We start from the raw sequence: 19793 nt of genomic DNA, 5'->3' as shown, positions 1-19793 counted from the left end.
CTCCGCAAGAAAGGTTAGCGGCTGGCTCCCACGTCGGCTCATCGTAGCCGACCCATTTGACTCTAAACTCGCGCACTGCTCTTTCAGTTCCCGTGGACAACGGCACACGGTCGTCGAGGATGGCTTCAACTTCATACTCTCCTGCCACGTGGTCTGGCTCCCAACTATCTTCAGGGAGCAGTTCTTCGTCAAAGTCTAGTCGCGTGTCGTCGACGAGTCCGGGCGCGAGGCGAGTCTTCGGTCGATCTCCAAACTCATCAACCAGCTTTAGTCGGGATATATGGACGACTGGGTAAAATCGGTATCCACTGCGGTCCGGTAACTCGAGTTCGAAGGCGTAGTCTTCGATCTTCTTTATCCGGAAGGGTCCATGCCAACGGTGTGCCAGTTTCTTGGTAAGGCCGGGCTTGACTCTCTCCATGTACAACCAGACCCTGCTGCCGACATCGAACGGGACCGGTAGCATTGATTTTCGGCCTGCAATCGGCTCATTTCCGCCAGTCTTCGGTGGACCCACCCTGTCCCGAGACATGTCCCCCCTGTCCCACAAACGGTTGGTGCGGGGCACCCGCCGACGACTCGCGAGTCGTCGGTGGCACATGCGTACTTGGTTTGAGCGACAGGTGATTTGGGACGGGGTGTCTTGTCCCGTAGACGGTTGGTCTTGTGCCGCCGCCGACGACTCGTGATCCCGAGTCTTCGCCAGTATTGTCTTCTCTTTCCTACTGAGTTTGGCGTTGTGTTCCCGGGCTCTGCGAGTCTTCTCGGTGGCCCGGTATTCCTGGCCATTTCCATAGCAATCTGCTGTTGTCTGTTGACTTCGCGGCGCCACGCCAGTGCGTCTGACTGCTTCGGCGTGCCGTGTCGGAGCGAGGATGACATGGCTTTCAGCGTTGACTGGGCATCCCACCCGTGCACCAAGTAGAATGGTGTTTCCTTCCGAGTCGTGTCTTGTGAGTTGTTGATGGCGAAGACTAAGCGCTCCACGATTTCATCCCAGTCTTGTTGGAGCGGGTCTTCGGCGTATACCTTGACGGATTGCATTACAGTCTTGACTGACCGTTCTTGCTGTCCGTTGGCTTGCGGCCGGTAACTCAGCGTTGCTCGTGACCTTGACTGCATCATTTCTGCAAACGCTTGGAACACTTCGCTCATGAACCGTGGGTCGCGGTCATGACGGATAAGTGATGGCGCACCGAATCGTCGGTATATGCATTCTTCGAATGCTTGTGCCACCTTGAGTGCGCTCGTATCCGCCATGGCTTTCGCAATGATGAAACCCGTAAAGGAACATTGGAAGAGTAGCAAGGCTGTGTTGCCCCTCCGAGTCTTCGGCAGTGGTATCACAAAATCCATAGACACTAACTGGAAAGGTCGTTCCGCCAGCACGTTGCCAGGAGAGTATCCCTTCAGTTGGGGGGGCTCTTGCTGGTGCTGCAATCGGGGCACGATCTCACGTGCTTCTCCACATCGGTGTAGAGTCCCAACCAGTAGTAATCTCGCTTGACTCGCTGGTAGGTTCTCACCACACCCTGATGGCCGCCTTCCAGCGAGTCATGGCAATTCTGGAGCACTTCTTGAATCATCGTGGTGGGTACCACCAGACGCAACGAGATCTCCTCTTGCGACTCAGCTTCACGCCGACGACTCGTTCCCATGTAGTGTAGCAAATTGTCTTCCGACAATACGAACTTATCTGCGATTTTCCATGCATCTCTGGCGGCTCGGTATCCAAGTTTCTCCACCTCTCCGCGTAACAGGGTCTTCAGGTTAGCCCATCGCAATTCTTCGTCCTGAGCGGCAGCTATTCGTCGTCGTCTTTCTTCTTGGACCTCCACAGGATCAATGTCTTGTGCGTTAGGAGCTGCTGGTGGAGCTTGGGTCGTTTCCGGGGGTTGAATTTTAGGAGGTTTCCGGTTAGGTCGAGTCTTCGGCGGTGACTTCGGCTTATCGTGTGTGAATCGGACATGTTTTTCCTTGCTCTTGGTCTGCGCCCGAGTCATCGCCAGTAGCATTCCAGGTTCTGGACGTACGAAATCAGCAAATGTCTTGCGTTTCACGGTCGAGACGCCGCTCAGAGTTTGAAGAGAACCTCCTGGAACCAGGTTTTGTGCTTCTGATCCTTGCGGCGGCGACTCGTAGATCACTTCTTGTATCCGATTGAGTCCGGCCAACTCTGCTTTCCGGGTCTCACTCAGAATGACCTTGGAAACTTTTGACTCCAAGGCTTCTGTTGCCAACGAGTCCGCGGCAGCATTGTATCCGCGTACCACGTGCAGGTATTTGACTGACCGCAACCGTGCTGTGATCTCCTTGTGATGATTCAGCTGTGCCATCAGTGATTCCTTCCGGCAAGCTATCACCCCTAGGGATTGCTGGATCGCGAGTCTCGAGTCTCCCACGATCACTAAGTCTTCGGCGCCGTGTTCGATCGCGGCGAGAACGCCGTTGTTCATGCCGGTGTACTCGGCGATATTGACCGTGGTTTTCTCGAGGTAAGCGTTCGCTGCAATAACTATTTTCCACTCCGGAAGGCTCCACACGATCCATGAGCAACTGCCGTAACCACCGTACTTCTCAGTCTTCGCTGACCCATCGAAAGAGACCACGAAGCCTGTATGAGTCGTCGGTAGGCGTGCATAGAGCAAGTTTGGATCCATGCGAGTCGTCGGTGAGCCTTTAGTCGGTGGGGCAACCAGGTCTAATGAGTCATCGAGGTCCACGAAGTTGGTCACCGTCGACTGGAGCAGCTGGGTGAAGGCACAGTCCTTCTCCTTGACTCGTTGGACGATCAGGTGCCACGGGGAGAGCAATACCGCGAATTGTACAGCTCTCCCAAAGAGTGACTTTGACTTGGTAATCCACTCCAAGGTGGAGAAGCGAGTGTAAACTCGTATTGTCCGTCCCGCCAACTGAGTGTAGCAAATCTTCAGCAGTAGCAACAGTGCTAGCACCTCTTTTTCCGCCGCATGATAGTTCATCTCGGCCTCCTTCAATACACGTCCGCAGAAGCGGACAGGGTGCAACTTGTCATCATGCAGCTGTAGCAGCGTGGAGCTTAATGCCCACTCGTTTGCGAACAGCATGATGTGCACGTCCTGGTGCGGTCGAAGTGGCGGAGTATCGGCGCTGCCGTAACCTTGTCTTGGAGAGCTTGGAAACTCCGGCGGGCAACTGTGAGGTCACCCTCCGGCGCGAAATCGTCTTCCTTCAGCTGGTACAGCGCCGCGCCGTAGACAGCGAAGTCTTGGATGAAGCGGCTGTAATAATTCAGCGCACCTAGGAAAGACTGCATTCCCTTCTTCGTTCGTGGGAAAGACAGCTTAGTGATCGCGTCCAGCTTCTTCGGATCGGGCCGAATGCCGTCTTTTGACACTTCATGGGACAGAAAGTCAACGCGTCCTTGCACGAAAGTACTCTTGGTAAAGCTGACGCTGATCCGGCACTCTTCAAAACGACTGAGGGGCCGATCCAGCGTCGCCAAACAACTGTCGAAGTCTTCGCCACCGAAACAGATATCGTCCACGAAGGATCGCCGGTCGAACACAGGTACCAGCGACGACTCGTCGGCTTCGTTGGTCGTAAACATATCGGCTTCGGGGCTGTTAATGAGTCGAGTAATGGGTTCAGCTGTCTTCGAGTCATCGCGGGCAGCTGCAAACTTGGTTCGAGTCGTCGCTGTAGTGCCTGGTAGGCGAGGCGACGACTCGAGTCGCCAGCAGTGTTCTGCCGAGTCTTCGGCGGCCTTCATTTTTGCTGCAAAGGCGTTCCAGCCGCCCTTAGGTTGCACAAATCCCCACAATGCGTTGTCTATCATCCGTTGGTAGATCATCGGCGCGTTCTTGAGGCCGAAAGGCATTCGTAGCCACTCGAAATGCCCCAGAGGACACACAAATGCCGAAATCTTGCGCGCACGTAGAGTCATCAGGATGGCCCAGAATCCGCTGGCCGCGTCGAGCGAGCAGAACCAAAGATAAGTCTCCAAGTCTGTGAGCAAGTCGTCGACGAGCGGCATGGCGTAATCCAGGATTGCCGTTACCGCGTTGACCATCTTGTAGTCGATGCAGAGGCGGATGTCTTGGCCATTCTTCTTGAGGACAATGACGATTGGCGAGGCCCACGGGCTGTCCGAGAACGCGATGAGCCCTGCCTTGAGCAGTCCTTTGAGGAGTTCGTACAATTTCTTGAGATGCTTGAATGGGATCCGTCGGGCCCGCTGTTTGATCGGCGCATGCCCCTGCACATCTATGTCGCAGACAACGCCATATGCCGGCGGTGGGAGTGCATTCCCGCTTGCAATCATGATACTTTCATGGCGTCGGAGTACTTCGATCAGGCTCCCTTGTTGGTCTGCCGACAACTCGGGATTCTTGACGTTCGCCGCCGAGTAGTTGAGTGTAGTCGGCTCTGGCTCCGATAAATCGGGGAGGAACGCTAATTCATGCGCGTAGTCTTCCAGTTCGATGTCCGCTGCCGGGTGTTCCGCCGTCTCGTCGTTACTGTCGACGGTACCTTCCGTGACCAGTACACGCATTACTGCTATGAACGTCTGGTCGAGTATCGTTGAGATGTCTCCGGCTTCTCGGCTGGGTGCAGTCTGAGTCATCGGTGGATGCCTCTTCGGACTGCACTCTAGTCCTCGGTCTTCGTCGCGGCGCACCGTCGACTCAGCAGTCTCCAGTCCTGATCCAGCTGCTTCTGGAGTCCTGGCTTCATCGTTAGTCGTCGTCACCCCCATCGAGTTGCCGGCAGTAGCGTCGAGTCGTCGGTGATGTTCTTCCGCTATCCATTCTGAGTCATCCGTCACCGACGAGTCGTCGGCACTGTCACGTTCATTGTTGACGGGTGGTTTCTCGGCCGAGTCTTTGTCCGGTCGCTGCAAGATACCTTTGGGTGTCGGGTAACGCACTTGTTCCACCGCTGGAGGCTGCTTGGCCAACCATTGTTGGTAGAGTTCAGCTTCCCATGAGTAGTGTCTTGTCTCGTGCGGCAGCGTATGCGAGTACCTGCCACTCCTTGTACTTTTGCGGATTCTAGCCGCACGTAGCCTTCAGTCTTCGGCAGCGACCCAATTGGAACCCAGACTATCACCGGGAAGTGTACCGGACAACTCGCCAGTCTATCCGTGGCGTTGGTAAGTCGAATCCTGACCGGACGTCCCTTGTAGAACCTGGTGACAGTCGGGATGAACGTCTCAGTTCGGCGGATCCACGGCACGTGAGTCGTCGGCTCGGGTTGTCGCCGTTGTAGTTTGAACTCGTCCCATTCATGGCCCGGTATTTGCATTGGTTTCGTCGGACCGTACGCGACGTGGCTTCCTTCGGCCTCGTCCATCATGTTTTGAGTCTTGATCAGCGGGATCATTACCTCGTCGGGGAGCTTGGCCGTTGCGTTTAGGAGGTCCAGTCGGATACCGGCCGGGATCATAAAATCGGTGCCAAGCACCACTTCTACCCGGCGCAGTGATCCATTATCCAGACTTCAAAAAACATAAACGCTCCCATCCAAGGGTGACTTTCACCTTCGCTCGGCGAGTCGTCATCATCTTGCCCTTGGTGATCCCTTGTACATCCATGCAACGTCCATGCCCCACTACTTCGCGGAGTTTCAGTCGCTTGGCAAGTTTTCCGAGATGACACTGACGTTTGCCCCGGTGTCCAGCAATATCCTCGTGCGCGAGTCGTTCACGGCTCCGTTCACCAGTGTCCGCATCCTTACGCTTGTCAAATTTCTGCGCCGACCACCATCCCATCCGTTCTCCAGCTAAGAGTCGCACTTCTGGAACGAGTCGTCGGCGCGAGTCTTCCTGTATTGCGCTTGTCAGCCAGTCTTCGGCGGTATCTCCCACCTCTTCGTTGTCGTCTTCTTCACACCATACACCTCCACCGAGGCAATCGCCTCTCTCCTTTCCAATTCCGTCGTTTTCATGTCGTTGTTTTGCTCAGTCTTCGTCCATTCGCACTCGCCCACAAATGCAAAGATGCACTCGGCTTCAATTGCGGGCTCGGCTAACTGTGGCAGCCCGATTGGGACCAACCCAGTCGTAGTTGGCGGGCTGCCTAGTTTAAATGGTCCGAAAACAGGAGTTCTTGGAGCTCGGGTGTGAGGTCTTTCTTGTCCACCTTGGACTTGATAATCTTGGTGATTTCTTGGAACACTTCACATTTTCCTGAGTCGTGTACTTGTTTGCACAGCTTGCACCGACGTCGGCAGTAGTGCGCCGAGTGATAGAGACCCCCGCAGGCCGCGCACGGTCCATACTGGCGAGGTCTCTCGTCGCGGTGACTGCGGTTCTGGAGCCGATTGTCGGCCTTGGCTGCGCCCGCTGAGTCACCCCAGGGTTGTCGGTTGGCGGACCGGGCGTACGTGCCTTCGGCGGCGACTCGTCGTTCGTTGTCATTGGCTGCCGCAAGGTAGTGGTCGCTTTCGTCTGACGAATAGCTATCACCCCAGTCTTCGCCGAAGCGTTGTGAGTCGTCGCTGCCGTGTTCACTTCCATCTTCGCTGTTGCTGTCGCCATCATATCTGTGGCGTTGTTGCTGCAGCTCGCTCCGCGTGTCTCGCGTGTCCCGTTCATGAAGTTCGGCGACGATGTCAGCGACAGATGCTTCAGCTAGGCTCACGCGAGGCATATTGCGTGAATCGTCGTGACGACGCTCATAATCTCGTTCGCGTCGGCCGCGACGGTTGTAAGCATCCCGCGAGTCGTCGCGGCGGCGGTCATCACGTCGGCGAGCGTCCTCCGAGCGCTCGTGGCGGCGCAAGTCATCGCGACGTCTGTCATCACGTCGTCGGGAGGCATCCCGAGCTCGAGGTGAGGCAGCGACGACTCGCGGGACGAACTACGCTCGTCAATCTTCAGTATCTCTTGGATCATCTCTTCCAACTCATGTATGTCTGAGATGCGCAGGTGGCACAGGCGCCGTTCGAGTCCTCGGTCGCCGCAAGTCTCGAGGAACCGCTTGACGTGGTCGCGTGCCTTGCGGCCGTTGCTCTCAAACCGAATTCCGGCGTTCCTGGCATAGCCATTGAGCCGGTTTAGGTAGTCGCAAACATGTTCCTTGTCTTCGCGCTTGGCTGAGTAGTAGCGAGTCTCCGCTGACTGGCTGAACTGGGAGCAATAGTACTTGATGAAAGCTTCGCTTAAGAGGCTCCACGTTCGCTTGGTCTTCTTGGGTAGTTGTCGGTACCAATGTAGAGCGCCGTCCCGAAGACTCAGCTCGAAAGGCATGCACCAATCGTTGGGCGATGCTCGTGTTCCTTTCATCTCGTAGACAAAGGCGCGAAGCCATTGCATCGAGTTCTCGCTCTTGTTTCTGGTGCCCGAAAACGCCTTGATCTGCCCCAGTGGGCGATGCGTTGCCACCTCGATCCTCAGGTCGCGTTAAGCAACTCGGATTCGGTCACCTCACGGATTTGGCGCAGGTACTCGCCCATCTGCGCTCCTCCATCGCCGGTAAAGTCCGCTTTTTCGTCGACGAGTCGTCGGTGGGCCCGCTGCAGGTTCGTGCTCCGTCTTGAGTTGCTTTTCATGCCCCTGGCCGATTTTGAGTCATCGGTGGTGCGTCCAGCGCGGTCTGAGTAGCCCGTAGTTGGTGGAGTCACCATGTGGGAGTCTTGAAAGTACGGGGATCGCTCTCCTGACGCGCTAAACACCCCTCTGATGGGTTTTCGGCTGGGGTTTTCGCGGATTGTCCTCTTCGGAGTCGTCGGCAGCGGTACGCTAGCCGGGTCGACTACTTCGCGAGTCGCACGAGTCTTCCGCGAGTCGTCCAGAGTGAACGAGTTCACGCCGAAGGCTGTGCGGAGTCGCTTCTTCCATTTCCAGAGCTCCGCGCCTGCTTCGGCCGGCACCCAGCACTCCAGAGTCGACGGCGAAGGGTACTCCAGAGGCCGAAGACCCAATGCTTTCAGAAATCGTTCGGTTTCCTTCACCACTTGTTCGATTGTTACCGAACTCACTGGGCGAGCCAACTCGTGACACAAATCGGCCCAAACCGCCTGGCGAGTCATCGTTGGTTCGAATAGCTCACCCCAGTCGCTCTTCTTCATCTCTTCGTATAGTCGACCGAGAACCTTGTTGGCCGCCGGCGTGTCACCGTTGAGTGGCGGCCGGTTACCGGAGGTTTGCTCGGTCACTTGAGTCGTCAGGACTGGTGACCTCGAGTCGTCGGCGGCGTCTTCAAAGTCTTCCAAGTCGTCATATGCAGGCCCTGGGCCATCCACATCATCCAGTTCATCCGCGAGGTTGCGCGTCACGGAACGCGTGTCATCGTCAAGCTCAACCGCGAGGTTTCGCGACAACGAGCGCGTGCCCACGCTGCGTCCCGCAGACAGCACTGCATCTTCCGGAGTCTCGGGTGTCACCACCGCTAGCGCAGGCGCCTTCTCCTCCAGGTAATCGTCGTAGTCTTCATCCATTTCTTCGTCCTTGGCGTCGGATCCAGTCATCGAGTCGTCGAAGCTGACGGTCCGCTCAGTAATCGGGTCGAGGTGCGGCGTGATCAGGGCCGCCGTCGAGTCGTCGCCACGCGTTCCTCCAGTCTTCATCGGAATTGCTGGTACCGCTGAACGTGATCCTTTCGCCATTTTCTTCTTTCTTCGTCTCTTTTTTTCTTCTTTTTCTTTTTCTTGTTCTTCTTCTTCTTGGTTGCTCGTAAAGTCGATCGACCTGCAGTAGCACGAAACACAGAAGGTCACACCAATCGGGTCGCGGCACCAGTTGTCGTGTAGGAACACGCTAAATTATATATGGCACACTTTCCTCACCAACAACACCCACCAAGTCACCGAAGACTCAATGGACTTGTTAGGGTTAGAACCTGAAGGCCCAGGAACTTTCCCTTGCATCGTGTTGATGTTTCGCTGTGTACCGAGCTTCCGCTGGTCGATCGACAGAAGACTCAGCGTCACTAGCCACGAGCAAAGGCTAGCACGCTCTCACACACAAAATATACCTCGCAGGCCCTCAGAAGGAAGGGTCCCGGCCTTTTACGGCGTGATACGAGGGTGCCGGAGCTATACTCCGGCGGGAAGAAATAAATGGAGTGCGCTCGCTCCTCCAGTTCCTGGCGACGACTCGTCGCTACCAATACACCGGCCACTAACTCTTGGCCCTGCCAGTAAATGAACACACGCTACACTAGTAGATGTGCCCACCGACAGTCATAATCCTACCTACCAGGTTTACCTTGAGCTGCAGGTCGTTCACTGCAGGCACCGGTGTCGCCCTTGCGTGGTTGGGAGGAAAAGCTGTTCTGTTATTGTTGCCCGAAGGCTTATCTTGTCTTCTCTTAAGTTTCCTATCGATCAATACAAATATCAAGTATAAACGCGTCCGTTTTGGACCGCCAGTTGTAACTCACGACTCTTCGGCGCTTTCTCTGCGACGTGGCGGCGTTACCGACGACTCGAACGGCCGCTGAAACGCCACCGACGACTCGGGACAGGCGCCGATGACTCATAGGTTCGGATCTTGCCAGTTGGTTCGCACCGTACTTAGCGAGCTGCAACCGCCGCGCTTGACTTGGGACCGTCGACGAGTCATCGTCACCGGCCTATTGGGCCAATCAGCGATCAGGGAGTTTAGTCCAATGACTGGCGATGGGTTGTGACTTGCCAGTTAGCGCCGGCGCCTCGAGTCTTCTTCGCCCCTCGTCCCGCCTTTGGGTTTTGGCCTTGGCTTCATTTCCCGATACCCGGATGTTACGCTTCTGCCGCCGAATTACACACACAGAGGCAGGCCGCCGAGCGGGTACCGCGATCACAGCGCGCAGAGAGGGCTGTGCTGCCGCCCTGGAAGGAACTCAAACCTTCGCTGGGAGGGAGCCGCGGCGCCGTCCGCCGTCCGCCGTCCGATGATGTGCGCAACAACAACATGTACAATTACGGTATACGGAGCCCCGCGGCTGTCATCTGGCTCCTCAAAGCTTTGGAGAGCCAGCAGTCCGTCGTAGGGCCTCTCACCTCCGTAAGCCTCGCGGCCACGCGCGAGTGCGTAAAGCGCCAAGAGAGCGAAAGTCTCCGCCGGGAAGGCCAGCCACGCTGCCCAGAGCCATAACTTACCCACACCATAAGACAGCGCCCTCGCCACGCGTTTAGTAACACAATTTGCGCGCGTCTCTCGCCGAAATGGGCAAACGGTCAGTAAGCAATCACCGCAATCACCCCAAAAATGGACCAAAAGGAAACGTCCGCTGTTGCTCCAGGCCAGCAGCAGGGTTCGCTTCACATGCTGAAGCTGCATGACTACGCAGCCTGGAGCACGTAGTCGCAGCAAATTGCGCCTGGTATGGCCGGAGAATTATCGCTCGCTGGCACCCCGAGTAATCAACCGGACTGCGGTTTAAAATGATTTTAGCCAGCAGCGCAATCCCGTCCGTGTCGGCGGATGATACATACGGAAAATGCACGACCGAAGCAGGGCTGACGGCTCAGCGCTGCGGGAGGATGAAATTACCGTGATCCAGTGAAAAATGCGCTGCTACTACTGAGTACAGTAGATTTTTGGCAACCAATTTTTAATTACCAGAAATGCGCCGTACCGCGGCGTGAACCACTGGCAATACAACCGAAAGCGGATGCATGTACTTGCCGACTTGCCCCGCCTCGGTAAAGTACAATGCTGGTTGAGCGGTTACCCTGCGCAGCGCAGAAACTTGGTATCAAAGGAGATCTCTGCATTATTTGACGATGAGTAGATGATGTACACCTCATATTATTAACAGGTACTTGCATACTCATGCCTATGCGTAGTACATATTAACAGTGTGAGGAGGACAGCCACGAGTGTGTGGCTTGGCAGGCTCGTGAGGACTTGATTAGCAGGGTCGTAGGCGAAGGTATGCTGTTGCGCGTTTTCGGGAGGTAGGTGGCCACTTAAACTGCAATAAACCAAGTTCAAGTTCACGAGTTCCTCCAACTCATTACTACCTCTAAATGTGCCGTAGCTGAACATCGTGTCAACCGCCGAGAATGATAAGGTCACGTGTTCGTGTTGTATTGGGAATGCTTTCCGCAGGGTACTTATCTACTGGATCACGGTATCAGCATACATACGCAGCGCACCCATTTCTGGCGAATGGGCCCGGCTTCCGGTCTCTCGGCCTGTTGCTAACGCGCGAGGGGCTATCACCGCTGGCCAGCTCTTTCCGCCAGCGCTCCCTTCACCCTCAGCCGCGCTGTAGCGCTCAGTTTCCGACCGAGCGTCGCGGGACAACAAATCCTGCGTCGCTCTCCCTCGATTTCCACTTTCCGCCGCCGGGAAAGTATCCGAGCTGGCGCGTAACTAACTCAGGTTGGCATGCAGCAACAGGCAGAGGCAGGAGCAAGGGCAAAGGGCGTGCGCTTAACAGTCACGCAACAGGTTTTCTATTCGCGTCACTGAGTGGATTCCGCCCATGTGAACTACGGCTCGTTATACCGGCCGCGGCACGGCACGCGTCGTCCGCCATGCGTAAATCCAGCGAAACGCCGTCCGCCGCGTCCGCCACGTCCGCGCGACGCAGCTAGCCAGACGCGCAGCAGCACTGGGCCGCCAGCAGCGGACGCTCAACTTCAGCACCACCGCCGACAGCGCCACGCCCCGACGCGTACCTGCACTTCAGCGACGCGCAGCGGGCGCGCTGTCTGCTGGATCGCGCTTCGCGCGCCACTGGCCGCGTGCGCGTGGACGCGTGGCGGACGCCGACAAGTGGCTCGTCACGGCGCGCGGCCAGCTGCGCGTGTGTACGAGCGCGCAGCGGACTACGGCGGCGGGTGTCCAGCATGAATCGCCCGCCGACCCGCGCAGCTGGGTCAACAGCCACTGATGACTGGCCACCAATCGCGCGCGCCGCTTTGGACGACTTCCATGCGGTGCTGTATCCTCGCTCGCGGCGCGACAGTTCAGAACGTGCAGGCGCGCTTTCGAGGAGCGCGTGCGCTGGCCGACGTACGCACGAGCTGTCGGCTGCCCAACGAGCGCGGGGCCGCAGCTCGTCCGAACGTCGTCCGCCAGCTCCGGCTCCGGCTCGTCCGCCAGCGGCGCCGAGACGGAGCAGTACGACTCGTCAGTACGTGTCCATCAGGGCCGCTCGGCGCGCAGCAGCTCGGGCGCGGCGCTCAACGGCGCGTCCGCCAACGCGTCGCAAGTTCGGCGCAAGAACCGCCACCGCGGGCCAGTGACCGCGCGCCTGGTGCAGGCGGTATTCAGGCCGCGCAGCCGCGACGGCGCGAGGTATGGAGGGGCCTACGCTCGCCTGGCCGAGTACGCCACCATCCGCCGCGCGCACATCCGCGCCCCATGGCACAACCGAGGCGCAGGTGGACTTACGAGACGCGCGTCAGCATCTCGCAGCACTCGATCGAGGACCGGCCGTCGCCGCGCTACTGCAAAGCCCATCGTCCGTCATCCGCCGGCTCGGGCGCGTCCTCGTCCTCCAGCAGCAGACCAACTTCGCGCTCACGGCGCGCGCCTCGTGCACCGTTCTCCGGCATCGTCACCCCGTGGCGTCGTCCGTGGCTGGCGAAGCGTGCGGAATGCGGCTCACCAAGTTAGTCTACGGCCGCCAACGGCGCTCACGTCGCGTCGGCGGACAGGAACATGCTGGCGTACCACCGCCTTCGTCGCGGACACGGCGCTGTCTTCACCTGCGCTGGTAGTCGCTCCTACCTTTCCACGTCCGGAGAACTGGGCAAAGTCCCGAAGGCCTGCGGCGTGCCAGGGCAAATCTCGCTGTCGGAGGAGGAGCAATGCCGCCATGCGGTCGACGTCGCTGCTCTCAAGTGCTCAGAGGTGCAGCAGATCGGTATTTAAGGCAAAGGCCGGCAAGGTCCGTTCCGCATCTGCACCAATGCAGGGCACGGCGTGGACGACAACCAGAGGCTCAGTAGAGCGCGTGAACCAGGGCATGTGGGGGCACCTCAACCGCCGAAAACGCCGGTAGGCGGCTAACGCTGCGCTGCGGCGGCGGCTGGGGCGGCAATGCGTCATTGCGCGGCCCAGAGGACGACGACAGTTACAACAGACCACCGTCAACCAACTCGAGCAGATGGCGATGGCTCGGACTTTACGACTCGCCCGGGGCTGCTCGTCATAATGTCAAGCAAGGTGGAGGGAGACCGGACGCCATCGAGAGTTCTGGCAGTACGGTGAGAGCAGTTTCACAGCAGTCGCGGCCTGGGGAGTGTTTGGCAAAGCGGCAGCCTCGAAGACGCTAAGCGTCGGTAGAAGGTCTGAGCGGTAGGTTTCTACAAGACAGAGTAACGCGAGGCACATGCTACGAGCCCATAAGCAGCTCCCGAGGCAGCCGACTTCGACTACGAAAGCGAAAACGATGATGGAGCATGATGTTGAAGGACTGAAGACAGGGACTCGGCGCCAAGTTGTGAAATCGCTCGAGAGATCTCGCGCGAGGTGGAAAAGGAACCCGAGGTCGACCAGGAGCCTATATCTTACCGTCGACATCGACGCCATTGAAAGCGACTCAGTGGTCTTCCAGTGGCTCGTCGTCGCCTTCTTTCTCCGGAGGCAGCGTCGTGATGCAGAGTGACCAGTCTTACGAGCGATTTTCGGAGTTGTCTCTCATGGATTTCCACGACTCGAGTTTGATTTGTCGCTGAAGGCAATTTCAGTCCTGCCGCTGCTGGAAGACCGCTTACAAACCTTAGCGACTTCCACGATTCGAGGCTGATGCCGATTCACCGTGAGGATCCGCAGTGGACGGTGAAGAGGACGATGAGGACGAGACGGGACGGGACGATATTTGGCAGATTCCCTGATCTGCGTGGAATTGGACGAACCGACGAGGATGGGAGTGGCATGGAGTTCACGAGCTGAATGTTCATCGACTTTAAGCTGCAGGATCTGAACTTGCAAGACTACAGGGTCTGCTGACGAGCTGGAAGAGTGCCGGACGAAGATTTTGGACGAGGAAGTTGTGGAGGAGATCAAAACGGATATGGTCTCGGCTAGGTCTCGTGTAGGTGCGTCTCTCTATTACGAGGAGCAGAACTGCCCGCCAAGCCGAGCGCTCGGTATTGAGGATTCGCAAAAGAGCACATTTACGACCTGGTGGCCTATGACGGCGCGCACGAGCCGCTCGGTGGCTACCATTAGTCTTGTGGATGCACAGCGCGAGCTATCAAGTCGAGGCTTGCAGAGTGGCTGTCATGCGTGATCTAGCGAGTTCCAATCTCGCACTGCTCACAGCGGAGATCAGCGGGCGCTTTCCGCCCGCAAGCCCGCTGCTGGTCCACGATGTCACCGGTGATGATGACGACGACGACGAGAGGATGATGGCGAGGTGGTGACAGTGCTGAACGCGCTTAAGACGATAGTTCTGTCATCTAATTTATTCGTGGCCGAGGTCAGCCCAACGGCGATTCATCATGGCGTGCCGTTCCGTGCGCGCGATGGTATTGTGCTCGGCGCTCATTGTGGCGGACTCGAAGCCGCGCACCGTGCCCTCTCGGCAGCGCTCCCAGCTCAAGGACCTGGCCGAGCAGGTCAGCGCCTTACTCGAGGACCTGTGGACGCGCACCCGGGCGCGCCAGCTCGCCAGCTCCCAGACCGGCCAGCTCCGCGACCAGCTCGTGGATTTACTCGCAGTCGTACACCACCGGCCTGCAGATGCAGCAGAACGAGCTCCAAGATCAAGGAGCAATCCACGTCCAACTTGTCGTCGTCCATGCACAACCGCAGACTCGTCCAACGCGTCGTCTTCCGCACACCAGCCGCAGTACGCCAAGGACTTCCGGCACATGCAAAGCGTCGAGTTATGAGTCAATCACAGCAGTCCAGTACCTTGACGGCAGACCAGCATAGATTTCGGTCTGCCGTACGAACGTTCCCGGCCAGAAGAGCGAGTCTGGGTGATCGCAACCCAGACAACCGAGGAGAATAGCGAGCGGTAAACGAACCGTAGCTCTAAGCCCGCTATTATTTTATGTTAAGCACCAGAGCACCCGCTGCAACGGAAGAATACAGCTCTAATTATCAATCACGTCGTGCTTTACACTTAAGCTTAAGGACCGCGGCGCAGATTAGCTGCCCCTGCCTCAGTCGGTACGCGTGTTTAAGAATTCCTGCGGAATTGACCGTAGGATGTTTTTCCTCTTACTCAGGTCCAAAGTCGCTAGGATTTTCTCCGTGCTGTATTGTTCCACCGCTCGACATCCTGAGCTAAACACCGTCCACCAGCATCTGTCGAGATCCACCTTCGCAAAGTCGTTGGGCTTGGGGTCTTGACCAGACTCAGCAGGGTTTTGAGGCCCAGGCTCTCTCTTCGTCATCGAGCTCCATTGGTGTTGGCGGTGCTTGTCTCCTGCGTTCGCGAGTCTGCTGTCTCTGTCGGAACCAGTTCTAAGCTTCTCTCGGTTTGCGTCTTCGTCCCAAGAGATTGGTACTCGATGGTGCGGCATCGCAACTGAACAGGAGAGTGGCGAACTGCCAGCAGTATTGAGACATAGACGCATAGCTCTTTGGACAGAAGCAATGTACTCGAGGCCTGAGTTCTGGGAGGCGAATTGCCAAGTGAGGTGTCGAGGAAAAGTCGGCGCGACCAGCACAACTATCCGAATCGAATCCAGACGTGGTCATATTTTCCCAAGGCTCTCCTGCGATTTGAATTGGTCAGTTGACTGAGCTTATGGACTGGACCAGTTTTCAGTACGGACAATGCCGTGCTTCGCCCAGAACAGCTCTGGGTTTTAATTTGCGGATCGCACAACATGCAACTATAGGTAGATTCTTGCTGTAGTACAGCTCTAACCTTTTCTTTAATAACAGGAATAGGTAGTTTTAGTTGTTGCTTCCACTGCCCTCCTGCCCTAATCGGATCTAGTACAGTAGCACTGTAGGAGCTAAAGCAGAACTGCATTGCAATACTAAATGGGAAGTTCGCCTTCATTTTTACACTCCGACAGAGCACAGCTTGACACTGTATTTCTAGATAAGACTGGACATGCATATGGGTCTGCACAAGGAACTACTACTCCGTCTCAAAATTGATGTCCCATCCCACTCTTTTTTTAGTCTCGAAAATGATGTCCTCAAACTGTATTTGATTTAACTATGGTGAGTAGTCTGCTCCCTGTAATGCTGCGACACAATTACGGCTGTTTTGGGGGAGCACTGAAGGCTCAGAGGCAGTCGTCCCTCCCGCTGAAGCTTCGCTTTGGCCATGTGAGGAGGCTTGAACGTGTTGCCTCCTGTATCCTGAATGCACAAGTCCATCGACCCCTGCAGGCTTAAGTACGCGGCATTAATTGTCGATGGCGGCAGCTCCCAGTACGCTGCTGTAACGGCATCAATGAGCTCCATCAAAGTGAGCTCCCGCCTTCGCGGCGTGCTGGAAAGTAGGAGAATGGGCGGAGCTGGACGCTTGGTTTGAGGAGGAAGGGCGACATCTGCGATCTGCTGCCCTGTCCCAGCTGTTAAACCACCTCCGTGGCCATTCATTTCGTCGCTCTGCTGTCAAAATGAGTAAATAAGCACACGGTTCAAACCGTGAGAACGCGCCGCGTCGTATTTGCCAAACCGCGCTGCAAAAGACGAAATATTGACAAAACGCGCATGTGTTCTACAACAATGGGACATCAATTTTGAGACGGAGTGGTATGTCAATAATACGGATATGTTGGCTTACGCGAACCGTACGATCAACCAAAATTGTCCGGGTTATTCGCCAGATAATTTTATTTTACACCCAAATCGTTGCACTTTCGAAGCCTGCGTCGCACGTGTTAATCGAGAAATATTGGCAATCCATTCAAACAAATCCGCTGGCTCAGGCTAAATCGGCTGATTACCGATTGCACATCCGATTCATAGGATTTACCTCTTTATGTCGTCGTATAATAGCTACAGTAGTAACAGAGGCAAAATCAAGGCACCCTGGTCTAATTAGGATACCGGATTTAGCAAATCGGGGATCATAAATCTTAATAAACCTCTAAATCGACGGATTTACAACCCAATAAGACAATCTAACCGGTTTTCACAATACGACCAGATCGTGTGCAGGCTTATCTTTCGTGGTAATGGCAGACGGTGAAGCAGGGAGTGCGCCTCTGGTGGGTTCTGCCTTGTTGCTTGCATGTTGCTCGTTCTCTCACTCTTGCTTGCTCCGAGCCACATACTGTTTTGAATCTTGAATCGGAGAAGGGGTTACACTGCCTTACTGATACAAGACTTCAGTACTACGCTGAGGTGCTGTGATGAATCAACCAGCGTGACCACGCTCGGCACCATGGCGAACACTGAACATGATCTCTACCATGGACGTATACCCCTAAATCTGTGCACTCTCAAACCAGTACTGTATCCTCGTTCGTATAAGTGATATGTATGAGCTAGCGAACAAGTCCTGCAGGCGAGCAACTCGCAATTCTTTTAGAGGGGAGGATCAACTAAAGCTCAAACTGATTGTTGCACGACTCTTTCATATTACGTCTAATACTTACAACTTACGTGTTGACGCTCCTTTTCGTCCACCTCCAAACAGTTCAATTCCTCCCAAAACAGTTTTCCATCAACAATCCAACCGAACAAACATTGCGCAATCGTTAGCATTGTTAGAGCTTTGTTGTTGTCGCGTAGGCTTGTGTTCTATCGTCTTGTTGCCAACAGTGCACCCCAGGTATAGTTTTCACGGGAGACCGCTTTGGTAGCCGTTCAGCGCGTGTTTCGAAGTGAACCACCGATGCACGGAATACTGTATGAATAGCAAGGGATGGTTTTTCCTATTCGTAATAGGGTATGCTTGTTTCATATGGTATGTGCGTACACTGTACGTTATAAATTTGTACATATATTCGACAAGAAGCCCTTCCGTCGAACGATGGGATAGGTTTAAGTCAGCGTAGGTTTTCATCTCGGTTTTATTCCAGACCGAAGAATGTACCAAAATCTCGCTTCAAAACAAAACGCAAGCAACCCACTCTAGTACAACTGTAGGCTAAATACATAACATCACCGCTTCCAGGTAAAATGAAATCGAGCACTGAACCCTGCGCATCCATTTGTTGCGCCGGCCGAGATGATCGTTCAGTTCAGGACGTGCTTATTGAGCTGGCAACTGAACCAGAACCGCTGTAATAGCAAATACAAAATTCGCGGTAAGCTTTGCAAAGCTCTGCCGCCCGTGCCATGACGCTGCAGTCTCGACGCGGGTCACACACAGATCTTTACACGGTTCGTTCTATATGATGTTGTTTTAGAATCGGTCGTACTCGCGGTGCGTACTGATAGTGCAGCATTGTCGGTGATGTTCGCGAAGCAGGCGCAGGAGATGCACGGCGGCCAGGAGCTATGTGTAAGGGTATCTTACCAAACGCTGACTATTTTGGCGTTATCTTCATCTGACGAGTATTTTTCTGTCCGCGCGAAACTCGACAAAGTTACATGTCCAATTTCAACCATGCGGCGGGCTGACGAGACGTGTGGGCTCGGCTGGCGGTGGTATCTAGCTCGTTACCTTAGCAGGATAACAGGGGTTCATACACTCCTAAACTTTGGTGTATTTAACAAAAAATTGAAGTTTCTGTCACCAAGTTTGTAGAAACAGCTCCATCATTTCTTGCACTATGTAGACGGTTGATGCTACCAGTAAGTACAGAGAGCACTACAGATCATAGGCCATCATTCAGTTCAACTCACATCGATCAATTCGCAGATGTAAGATCTGTTGCTTGGTTATTGTGGGCAATGCGAAACACCACCGTCGCTTATTTGATAAATTTTACCGGCTTTGAAGCTGAAGCCATTACTTATTCCCGCCGGTGTCAATAATATGGCAATGCTAGAAAGGAAAGTAGCTAATTAGTTTTTCTTTTTGTATTGAAGAGAATATATTAAACAAACACAGCTACATGTAGTAATAATTATGCTGTTGCGAAGGATGTCCCTAACAATTCAGTGCTTCATATAACAGAACAGTCTACATGTATTTGTACGGAATAGGTTTTCCGAACATTCGTTTTCCGCGACGAAAAATGTGCAAAATAGAAATGTACTCATTCAATCTTATTTTCCGTGGTAAACCGTTAAAGTTTCTCAGACTCAGTCAGAACGAAATAAAGTCTTCACTTGTTCTGGACATTCAGATTTATCCGAGCTCACGCACTGCTCTAGAAGCTCCTACGAACTGCGCCTGCCCCCGGGACGCATAACCCGGGGAAGCCGGACTTCCAGTTCAGTACCGGTTTCTGCCGACCGGCCGAATTAATTCTGTGCACTACGTCGCTTCCTATTCCAGTAAAACCTTGCCTAAATCCCACCCCAATGGAATTGAATGAGCATTCTGACGTAGGTAGCAGAACTCGCAAGTTGCATTCAGGCGTGGCCTGTATATCTGTGATACTTTCGAGACAGCTATACTGCATTACTTGAGCGATCCCATAGGAAATAGATAACACTCGATCTTTGTTAACCACATACCTGTACGTTATAAAGGACTTGAAAAGCAGGGAATTCCCTGACAAGCGAATGTACTGTAAATGATCAGAGGATACCCAGAATACGCTTGAGGGGGATTTTGCCCGCAAACGTTAGGAAACGACTCGCCCAACTTGATCACAAACGTGTTTCTCGCCTTCTGCAATCCACGTCGGCGTGATGCATAGTTGTACTACTAGTTCACTTTTACTACATGTAGTACACGGATATGATAGTACCGCACTGAATAATTTCTTGATCACATGATATCAGCTTTGTGATCTGATGAAAAGCGCATCATGCGAAAACGGTGCTATGAGAATTACGTGTCAGCGTCATTAGTTTACTGCGCCCAGAACGCATGAATGCTGACAGG

At 54.8% G+C, this 19793-nt stretch overlaps 2 protein-coding genes across 2 annotated transcripts; both read left to right on the top strand.

Moving 5' to 3' along the window:
- Positions 1 to 11528: 11528 nt before the first annotated feature.
- Positions 11529 to 12796, top strand: IUM83_04648 (uncharacterized protein; the record flags this gene model as incomplete). The annotated part of the gene is made up of 3 exons (XM_067928740.1): positions 11529 to 11795; positions 11886 to 12247; positions 12643 to 12796. The coding sequence occupies 3 exons, from the start codon at positions 11529 to 11531 to the stop codon at positions 12794 to 12796; spliced, it is 783 nt and encodes a 260-aa protein (XP_067796249.1).
- Positions 12797 to 14394: 1598 nt separating this feature from the next.
- On the top strand, positions 14395 to 14763 carry IUM83_04647 (signal transduction histidine kinase; the record flags this gene model as incomplete). The annotated part of the gene is made up of 1 exon (XM_067928739.1): positions 14395 to 14763. The coding sequence occupies one exon, from the start codon at positions 14395 to 14397 to the stop codon at positions 14761 to 14763; it is 369 nt and encodes a 122-aa protein (XP_067796244.1).
- Between the last annotated feature and the right edge of the window lie 5030 nt (positions 14764 to 19793).

The sequence above is a fragment of the Phytophthora cinnamomi genome (genome assembly GCF_018691715.1).
Source record: "Phytophthora cinnamomi strain GKB4 chromosome Unknown Contig17, whole genome shotgun sequence".
NCBI lineage: Eukaryota > Oomycota > Peronosporomycetes > Peronosporales > Peronosporaceae > Phytophthora > Phytophthora cinnamomi.
The sequence above is the reverse complement of the archived record's forward strand: the minus strand, read 5'-3'. Positions and strand labels throughout refer to the sequence as shown.